General features: G+C 34.6%; 1 protein-coding gene across 2 annotated transcripts; it reads left to right on the top strand.

The window, feature by feature from the left end:
• Positions 1-3,925: 3,925 nt before the first annotated feature.
• On the top strand, positions 3,926-9,943 carry LOC307005528 (uncharacterized protein). 2 transcript variants are annotated; one of them, XR_013799285.1, is made up of 7 exons: positions 3,926-4,079; positions 5,384-5,529; positions 6,697-6,837; positions 6,954-6,978; positions 7,635-7,673; positions 8,182-8,292; positions 8,650-9,193. XR_013799285.1 is itself a non-coding variant. In XM_079625780.1 (7 exons), the coding sequence occupies exons 1-7, from the start codon at positions 4,049-4,051 to the stop codon at positions 9,258-9,260; spliced, it is 570 nt and encodes a 189-aa protein (XP_079481906.1). In that variant the 5' UTR covers positions 3,926-4,048; the 3' UTR covers positions 9,261-9,943. The 2 variants fall into 2 exon arrangements, 1 of the variants encoding a protein (XP_079481906.1); XM_079625780.1 differs by lacking the exon at positions 8,182-8,292 and adding an exon at positions 9,215-9,943 and having other exon boundaries at positions 8,650-8,791.
• The last annotated feature ends 1,365 nt before the right edge of the window (positions 9,944-11,308 follow it).

Here is an 11,308-nt window from a genome sequence, read left to right as displayed (position 1 = left end):
GTTGAGCTTATAATGCAGAAATATTATTTGTTTTAAGATCAGGATTCAAAACCTAGACCAGGACAATGGGATCCTGCATGGGCCATGATGAATCCTGGCAAGGACTGCTTATTTCTGTGGTTTTATCATTACATTTGACTAACACATGATTTTGAAAATACATGTTCCATATTATTACCATGTGTAGGGTAGTGGTTTAATATTTTTAAAGACATTCCATGTTCCAAAGTTGCAATCTTTTAAGAAATATTTTTTGCTATGTATTAACTACAATTTAAAAATGTTGACTTGTTTGTTTGTTTTTATTATTGTTGCTGCCAGAAATCTGACATTTGTAATAAATCATTTTAAATAGAATAGGCCAATATGACTTCTGTGTTACATAGTTGTATTTAACATTCCACATGTGAACATACAGGCTACTAGTTTTTTTTAGTCAATGTCAAAGACATTGTGCCTACTAAAGTAACCAACCAAAAATTGGTATGCACTTTTAACCATGCAGGAATGGTTTTGCGAGTTTGCTTTGTAAAATGTTCAACCATTTACAAACCCAAAACATAGCATTCTACAAATTCTTAAACAATTGTTTTGCACAAGGCGCACTAATAGGCCCATATGTGCATTTGAATACAATAGCTGACAAATTTCTTCTGATTTCATAAAACATCTTGAGGATGCTAATCCATGTTTAGCCTTTCCAGAGAAGTTTGATGACGCTCCAACCAAATGTAAATTTTATTTAAGATAAGATATATTATATTAATTTAAGATAAGATATTTTGACATATAGTCTTATCAAGGCACAATTGCAAACCGTGTCCCACATTATCCTAATCCACCATAACATCAAAAGTGTCACGTAGATTGACTGGTGAAGATTCCCCTGTCAGCCATATGACTCACTCACCTGAGTACTAGCGTTAGTTTCAGACTCCATTTCCTAGGAACCCACATGGACTGATTACTGCACACCTGATCCTTATCAGACTATTTAAACCCTGCTTGTTCAATCACACTCTGAAGTCTTGTTTGCCCTGGCTGCATTCTATCATTGTAAATCTTCTGCCTGTGTTTTGACCCTGCCTTGTATTACTATTTACGACTCTTCTCTGTCTGCCTTTGATCTCTGTTTACCTGGACTCTTACTTCAGCTGTTTGACATCTCTCTGGTACAGTATTCAATAACCACTAAGACTAGAATGCTGTGTAAAAACACTCACATTTCCATACTGCGTATTCATACTCCTGCATAGGCCTATACGCTCACTCCCTATTGAAATGAATCATCCTCTCTGCACCAAAAACTGCTTCTCTATTTAATAAAGATTAGGCCTACATTTATTTGGGTTAATTTAATTTAAATTCCTTTTTTTGACTACGTCTGTGGGTTAGAAATGCCTTAAGCATTTAAAGTGTAATGACTTTGAGAGACTAGAAATTTTACAAAATCTGCTCACTCCCATTGATTATATTACTTTACTCTATAAATATTTATGTAACTGGATATGACCATTATTTGCCAGCAGCCATATCACCCTGTAGGTAGCCCAAGACGGTGGTTCTTGGTGGTTGCCCACTGAAGCTATCCAGGGCTGAGCCTGGTTAGCTGGATGGGAGACCTCCTGAGAAAACCAGGTTGCTTCTGGAAGAGGTGTTAGTGAGGCCAGCAGGGGGCGCTGCTCAACCTGTGGTCTGTCTGGGTCCCAACGCCCCAGTATAGTGACGGGGAGTCGGAGACAATACTGTCAAAGAGCACCGTCCTTCGGATGAGATGTAAAACCGAGGTCCTGATTCTCTGTGGTCATTAAAAATCCCTTCTCGAGAGTAGGCCTAACCCTGGTGTCCTGGTCACATTCCACCCATTGGCCTTTGCCAATCATGGCCTCCTAATCCTCATCCACTGATTTGGCTCTATCACTCTCTCTCTCCTCTTCACATAGGCCTATAGCTGTGTGGTGAGCGTATACTGGCGCCGTTATAGGCTGTGGCGGCCGTCGCATCATCCGAGTGCACACATGGTGGTTGAGGCAGTAGGCCTACACATGAAAGCGCTATAATGCCTCATTCATTATGGCATGTGGTATAATGTTCAGCTAAACATTCTGTCACTTCAAACTTTCACCCTGAGTTATCATTTATAAAGTTAGCATTTATGTAAATTTAGCCAAAATTATAGCACATCCATTGTCTTAAACTTATAGGGTCGGTTTCATGTTCAAGGTTTACATTAAGCCCGGACTAGACCTTAGTTATATTAGGACTTTTCAGTAGTTTTTACAAACATACCTTACAAAAAAACATTACTGGTGTGCATCTTGAGACAAAACAATGCAAATTAGCCTATATATTTTAAGATATGTCAGTGCAAGCTGTTTTAAGTTAAGACATGCAGCTCAAACATGCATTTTAGTTTGGACTAAACCCTGTCCAGGAAACCACCCCATAGAGCCTATAAAACTTTGTCAGACCATGCGGTTATTAATCAGTAGCCTATAGCCTACGCTGTGCAGAAAAGCAGCTGACTCATTTAGCCTATACATTTCAGACATGTCGTATATAGGCTATTCGTTCTGTTATCTATGTAGACTAAATTTGGCTGTATTAAAATCTTAATGACACCCCCCGCCATATATTTTTTTCTCCTGACCACAAAATTTCAGCAATTTTGTTGGTTATGGCTACGCTATTTTTAATTTTGTCATATCTGAATATCAACATTAGTGAGATTTGGTCAGTCAAAACAATTTTGAGGTTGATTAATCTATTGTGTCTCTGGAAAATATGATCTATGACATGTTAAATATCAAAGTTTTTGTCTATTTGTTAGTTTTTTAATATTTTACATTTTTTGCTATAACAACTAGCTTAACAAATGTTTCTATTTATTTCCTATAATAACACAATGGCTGATGCATCATGCTAAACAGGCTATAGGCCTATCCAGGGTGCGATTTGCCGGGGGGGATGCGTGGGATTTCCCCCTTTCTGGTTAATGTATCCCTGCCTCTGCTTAATTATTTTTATCCCAGGTGGGGATACATTTATCCTCCCCTCAAAGTGATCACAGTGCTACTAGCCTACATAGTGGCGAGACGGATCACAAAACTTATCACGGATCCGTGGTTTGATTAAAGTCAATTTTATTTTAAAATGATTACTCACTCACTCTTGAGCGTCTGGCGCGAGTGATTTCAATGTTAAGTCAATGTAAAGACGCGTTTATGCGCGTCTAGAGGTCCAGCGGCGCGATGTTTAGCGCGGCGCGGTAGACGCGAGCCTCATTTGCGCGTCCAGTTTGCGCGAATGAGGCGAATTGCTAACACAGATAATGTCTTTTCTATCATTTCACTGTAGCTCAGCATCGCGATGTAAAGTTAACGTTATTGCATGATCACAGTTCATATGTGTGGGGAAAGATAAGCTATTAGAGTAAAAATAATGCGTTAGGCTACTTCAGTTAATAAGAACAAATATTTTACAATTCCTGCAAAATGCAGTGATGAAGTTCATGTTCTCATGATTTATTTTTATGAATAAAAATGTTTCCAAACATCCCCCCCCCTCTGTTTTTTTTTCACAAATCGCACCTTGGGCCTATGTTACAATTAAAAAGTAAATCCACATTGTTCTTAAGGGGGGCATCTTCCCCCAACATGTGAGCACAGTGAGGAGAGAAGCAAACAGACATGGGCTGACAGTTACAGAATGGTTATTGGGGTCATGATGCGTGACATTATTTAGACTTTATTCTCCAAATGAGGGTATTTTTCTCATGTATACATAGCGCATCTCCCTTCCGCTACATAATGAATAACAAAGGCGTGTCCAAAGGTTTAAAGGGGGGGCGTGAGTCCAAAAAAGTTTGAGTAGGCTACTCAACTGGATTGGCAGAAATGTACCTTCCAGCACGCCTCCTTGGCCAATGCGACCTGCGCTCTTTTGCTGCTCCACTTCTGTTCGCAACTTTTGTTGTTATCCCTGTCAAACTGTTGACCCGTGGTCGGAAGTAAATCATTAATCGCCAACTCTACGCCAATCACAAACTATGAACCCAAAGGAATTTGCGATAGTACTCTGTAAGTACCTTAAGATTCTATATTTGTTAGAATAAACTTAATCGTAGCCTATTCGTTTACGTTAATTTGCGTGCAGTAAAACGTCTTTATTATTCATCTTCAAAATTTTTCTAAAAGTGAAAGTGATTTTTGTAGGCTAATGCCACTTTGTCTAAGAATTTGCTTTCCAATTATTAAATTTCAGTTATAGCTACATTTATCTTAATCAACGTGACTTAATGGTGCATTATCGATGGTTTCGATATGGTAGGCTAACACGAGGTCTGTTATGGTTCAACCCGGTGAGGTCTTGCATCTGGAGCTCCTGACTGCGTCCTTAGCCCATTTACTTTTCGGAAATATAATGATATAAAATTAGCCGACTCTTTTTGTATCTATAATAAATGATAGTACTATATAACTTTTTTGCACTATCAGTTTGTAATTACTCTTCGTGCATGCACGAGTGCTCGCGTAGCAAAGCTGAATGTTACTTCTTGATGCCAGTTAAAAATCTCAGTGACAAATGCACAACACTGCTTTTGATTAATAAGTATGAGTAGCCTAAATGAGTAAATCCGCCGTTACGAAAATGTAAAAAGACTATAACCTATATAGCCTAAGATAACCATAATTTTTTTGGGGCGGATTGATTAGCCTACCATTTGTATAACCACAGTTTTTACTACAAATACTATGGCTAAATTATGGCTAATAGCAAAACCATGGTTAATTTGTTGTTTTATTTTATTTTTTATATAGCATATATATAGGCTAGCCTAAGTAAAAAAGCATGGTTAATTTCCGTCAGGGCAGATAATTTAAGAGTTTATATTCTGCAGTTTCAGATTTAGTACGCCAATATTTTTAAATCAAAATATATAAACATAGAACAACATATTAAAAATAAAAACATTAATTTAAACTCAACTTGTCTCTAGGCTATCTTCTAGGCTATCTTCCTGGAAATAAAACCCATTTCCTTCCCTAATTATGAATATTTGCTTACATCATTGAAAAAGTTTTTTTTCTAAAGGGTAGTTGTTTAACGTTTACTTTATATTAATATACCCTAACAAATAGTTAAAATTAATCTTTTAAATAGATGAATCATATATTTGTCCAATAGCCTATAATAATAATAAAACATCAGTCGTTTCTCTGAAGGCTATTATGAGTTTTAGCACAGAAATATGATAATAGCATTATAAATGCACATTTTAAAAACAATCTTATGTTCTGATAATTCTGTTCTCATTTTTTAAATTGTTTTAGTAACATGGGTCATTACGGACATTATCACTTTTCCTTTTCTCCATGAACAGGCTTTATTTACATTATCTTGAATTGCTCAATGAAGGGATATGGTTCAAGCTTGAAGTGCTGTTTTGAGATTTTGAGAAACCACTCGGTTTCTTATCATCTTAGCGAGCCACCTGGAGCCTTCTGCACACCAACATGGTCAGCAATGGTGAGTAGGTTAGGCTACTGATCACTATATCAATATCTTCAGTTAAAAAAAATCTTAGCCTAATAAACCAGCATTGTGGCATGCATTAGACTGCCAAAAAAAACAAAAACATAAATTACTCACCCTAATGTCGTTCCAAACCCGTAAAACTTTTGTTCATTTTCAAAACACACATGAAGATATTTTTGATAAAATCTGAGCTTTCTGTCACTCTGAACAGCTACACAACTATCACTTTGACGCTTAAGAAAAGAGATCGTAAAACTAATATTTGAGCGGTTTAGTCCATATTTTCTGAAGAGACTTGATCGCAATATGAAAAACAGATTAATTTTAGGCTTTTATTCACATAAAAACATTGACCACATAAACAGAAGCTCGCAGTCTCTTCAGAATGTTTGGAATAAACCGCTTAATTCATATGGATTAGTTTTACGATCTCTTTATGAATGTTTTGAAGGATTAAAGTGGTATTTGCGTGGTCAGTAGAGACAGAAATCTCTCAGATTCCATTAAAGAGATGTTCATTTGTGTTTCGAAGATGAACGAAAGTCTTACGGCTTCGGAACGACATAACGGTGAGTAAATTATCACCATTTTTTTGGTGAACTAACCCTTTAAGTTTTTTTTGTTGTTAGTCTGAATATTGGTTTGAAATAGACACGACAATGGCTGTGCACTCAAGTAGGAACAATAAGTCCAAAAGATGACCTTTGTTAAACGTAAAGAAAACCCCTCAGAAAATAGAATGTAAAAATGAAACTAAGCTATTTTCCTTGCAAGCATGACAAACCAAATTTCTTCAACGTTTAAAAATCATTTGCGAGCTCCAAATAGCACAGAGGATGTGTAAAATATGGTTTAGTGTTCAGCTAGCTTGGTTTGAACATTGAAAGTGATACAGATTTAGAACAACATAAGAAATCACATTTTCATTTTTGGGTGTGCTATCCCTTTAATTCATTTAATATAACATTTGTTTAACACAGACACAATACAACAAAGTCTGGAGGATACAGAGAACAGATACAAACACTTCTGCACATTTCAAAAGACAATCAAAAACATTGTGAAGTGGCTTATATCAGAAAATGGGAACGATATGCAAAAAATAGAAGGAAGCACATACAATTAAGCATTGCTTGTTTTTTTTTATTTTTTTTTTAGGAATTTGTTGTGGTTGATGAACATGGAAATGTGGATGAGACAAAGGTAGTATATCTTGAACCCCAGAAGTTGATTCTCAAAGGAAACATTGGTGAAAAGGTCAAGCAGGTCACATACCGAAAGGACTGTCTACGCACTGGGGTAAACATCAGCATTATGGGCCTAGCTTAGGATATTTTGAGGTAAATATGAATGTCTAGTCTTCTGAGATTGTGTTTCTCTTCCTCTCTCTGTTCCTCTTTCTTTTGATTCAACAGGATGCTTTCATGGCAGAATGTCATGGTAAGTTGGTCTTAATGCCTTATAATGGTTATAAATAATGTTTTTTTATTCCATGATTTAAGATCATATATAAAAAAAACATTCAAACAATGTTTTAAAACAGGTGTGACACACCATCACACACTTTAATCATTTTGATAAAGCAAAGTCTAAGCTTTTAAATTATATCTATTTTATTACAATATTCAAATAGATCACTTCTCAAACCCAATTAGTGCTTCAACCAAAACAGCTTATGAACAATGTGTAATCTTGCTAGAAAACCTAGAGAAGAGCATATCGCAATAATTGTATATATATTGATAAATAGATGTACTAAATTATTAATGCATTGTTTTTTTAACTTATGTATTAAATATATGTTATAAAAAATATTTATTTAAGCTATGTCATGGTGCTGTAAGAAATACACTGAACAACCTTTACGCTGCTATTGCTTACTTTAGGGGAGAGTTTGGGAATCTCCCAACAGGCACAAACATGCCCCTCCCTATCCAGGAATTATTTTGTTGAATAATTATATATATAAAAAAAAAAATTAAAAACAGTGTGCCAACAGCAACATTGAACAATGTTGTTAAATGAATGCGGATTGTTACCATTTATGGTCTGATAAGAAGTGAGTAAACAATACAAATATCTGTTTTGCATGCCAGATCCTTGTGATACTTTGGATGTGCCAAGAACTACTCTAGGTAAGATCACATATATTTTTTAAATAAATACATTTTTGTTGCATGTAATGGATTTATGAGTAGTTTGAGGCTCTTGTTACATTACAAGCACTTGCTATTTAGAGAACAACATTTTTGGGAAAGGTTTTGTGGTGTTCTAACAGTAATGTTTCAGGAAATACAGTATGAATCTGACTTGATTATGTAAGTTACATACTCATGCAGAGATATTTATAATGTCACTTCAATTTGTCCTGCATTTCATTTGACTGTATATGCAGACTAATTAAATAATTATACTAGAAGAGTTTTAATCTTTTGTTTGATACAAAGGAGCATTGTTTCAGCATTGTTTTTTAATAGGAGAGGACTGTGCTTCTGTTTCACAGTGTAGTAGTCGCGTTTCCACATAACGGGAAAGCAGAGATTTATAAATGTCAATAGCAATACCAATCTCATATTGTTTAGGCCAATTTTAATAGTTATAATGTGAAATAATTTTCACACTATTTGTCACGTTGTGTTTCAGGCAGGAAGACGAAGACAGATTCAGTACTCAAAGTTTAATCTTAATACCTCAGGCAGAGACAGGCGAGAGCAAACACAACTTAACGTAACAGTGATCGGACAGGGAATGAAGGCAAGGGCACAACTTAATAAACACAAACGAGATGATTAACAGAACACATGATGGTGACCATGGTAACAAAGGGGTGGTGGGAAAACTGAGCAAAGGAAAACATGTGACTAATGAAACCAAACTGAACATAATAGTGACACTATTACTATTAAAGAATTGTAGTATTTTAGTGTAGTATTTAAAAAAAAAATTACTATTAAAGAATTCTCACCAGCTAAACTGTTACATTTTACACTGTTGTTTTTGTTGTTGCTTTTTGCTATAAATAAATAAATGTGATTTTTTTTTTTACCTGCTTTTTTTAAAAGCTGTAAGTTTTAAGTTTAGTCTAAACCATAGTTTATACATGTTTTCTAGCCAGTGACACCACTCAAGTAACAGTCAGAGATCATGCCATTATTGCCGGCATCATCACCATCTTCATTATCATCATCATCATCATCATCATCATCATCATCACTGTCATCTGTCTCCAAAGAAATAAGTGCCAAGCTTCAAGGTAAAAAATGGTTTTATAATATCACTGCAGAGAATTAAAAAGACCTTAGATAGACCAGACTATTAAAATGTCACAATAAAAGATAAATCATATCAGAACTTTTGAACCTTTAATGTAAAAATATTCCATGCAATGCCATGAAAAAGTGATACATTTCAGAGAAAAATATTTAAAACCTACAGCATAAGTGTGCACATCCTTTTATAATTGGGTATGTGGTGGTGTTCAGAATTAATCCTCAAACTCATGTGTAAATACTCATGTACTCATCTCTTTACCTGAATTAATTCCATAATAAATGGAATAAAAATATTTTTCTTGTAAGATCTTCTTGGTTGCATTCTCAAATTTCTGATTTATTTGTTTTTTAACAGGGGTATGTAGATTTTATATCCTAATTTCTACTATTTTGAATGTTTTCAGGTACATTTGGAAAGTAGTGCCAAAGAATGAAACCCCAACTGTCTAGGTCACTGATGCCTCAAGAACAAGAAGTATTCTTGTTCACTTACTCATAAGTAGGAGTGAGGTTTTTTTTTTTTAAGTAAAAGCTGTGGAAGCTATAATATTAATATTATTAATTGATTATTATAATATATATATTATATGATTATATTATAGCCTATTATATTATATTAAATGATATTGTATTATATATTTATGCCACTCATATTGTTATATAATAATTAACCTAGACAATATTAAAGTATTTTTAAAAAATATTATCACACTTGTTATAACATAAAATAACTATTAGTATGACAGTATATCTATCTATCTAGACAATATTAAAGTATTTTTAACAAATATTATCACACTTGTTATAACATAAAATAACTATTAGTATGACAGTTGATTTATGACTGATTAATGTCACAATTAGTTTCACTTTCTAATGGACTTTTAGTTTGTTTATCGTCTGTTTCCTTTGTTCTAGTTTTCCAGCCATAACATATTAATCTGCCATAACATATTAATCTGCCTATGATTATAGCCTAAATAAAACTGCATTGTATATTTATTTAAATATAAATATATAAGTTTGTGTTTAAGTATCTCATTTCCTTTCTGTTTTGAATCCGTATTGTTGTCATTTGCATGCATGTCTTCAGTTGTGTGCTTTAAAAAAAAAGAAGTTTTTATTAAACCTTGTGGTGAGAACAATAAACAATTTTTCTATTTATGGAGCTTGTTGTGTTAATTTTGTATTTTTTGTGATTTTCTTTATTTTTTTATTATTATTGTAGGAGTATACACATTGTGGATGGTGTGGTGTGGTATGGTGGTTGATGTTGAGATGGGTTCTAAATAATGCCATAATATTTATCTGCATCTAATCAGTAGGCTAATAATAAAACGGCAAACAGCATTTGTTTCTTCGTTCAAAATTATGGTTTAGCCTAATCCTGAGTTAACCAATAGACTGCTGTCCGTAGGCCTATTAGTTTACTAATGTTCTACTGGTGGTTTTTCTGAGAAAACAGCTACCACTTCCTCAAAAAAGTGTGCAGTAGGCCTAGTTCAGAAACTGCATGTGCTCAACGGCTGCGTGTCGTCGAGTCGACCAGCCAAAAAGTCTTGGAAAACGCTCCTGTGAAAGTCCAATCCAGGGGTGGCGTGAAACGATTAGGATAGGACAGTGATACAAAACAAAAATTGTGAAATCCATTCTTTTCATCCTTTTTCAAAGTAATTCACAAATAGGCTACAACTAAATCAACTCTACAACTCTTTGTTGTGCACACAAACTGGAAAGCACGTGGACTAATGAGTCATCGAGCGAGGATGATAGCGTAGGCCTACATTATGACTGTACAACAAACCGTGACAGTAACTTGATGTATAAAGTAAACATCAAACTTCTCTATGAAGTTCAGATCAACAACTTGTAGGCTACAGAAGAGACAATGACAACAACAGCCGTCTTTTTTGGTAAGTGCATTTTATGCGCATGCAGTAGGCTGTGTAGCCTAGCACAACAGCGCTTTTTGACTTTCTCAGTTTTTGTAAACCTATCTTGTTAATAAGGTTCTGACTTTATTTTGTGTTTGTGTTATTATAAGTTATTATTTAGTTTACTGTGGTGTCACTTTCCACTTTATAAGTGCCCAGCAACAGTTAGACCAATCAGCATTCCCCTTTTTTCTCCACCAATCAGACAGTCTCCATTATCGCGCAACCCCGAACTATTTTTAGTATGCATGTAACTGTCATCGGAAATCTGTATTGTTTCCCCTCAAAGATTGCTTCTATACAGAAATAGAAAACATCCCAGTTAAACACCAATTAACATATTTAGGTGTAGTAATTTGTAAAAATGAAAAACAGAGAAGTCAGCTAAATTTTGAACCAATTATTGAGAAAACAAAAAAGAAATTTAATTTGTGGTTAATAAGGGATATATCAATATTCGGGAGGGTATTATTATCAAAGGCGGAAGGTATATCTAGATCAGTATATACATCTTTATCATTAGATGTGCCTCCTAAGGTGATTAAAGATTTAGATAAGATACTT

This window comes from Phoxinus phoxinus, assembly GCF_949152265.1.
Source record: "Phoxinus phoxinus genome assembly, chromosome: 10".
Classification (NCBI taxonomy): Eukaryota; Metazoa; Chordata; class Actinopteri; order Cypriniformes; family Leuciscidae; genus Phoxinus; species Phoxinus phoxinus.
The sequence above is the reverse complement of the archived record's forward strand: the minus strand, read 5'-3'. Positions and strand labels throughout refer to the sequence as shown.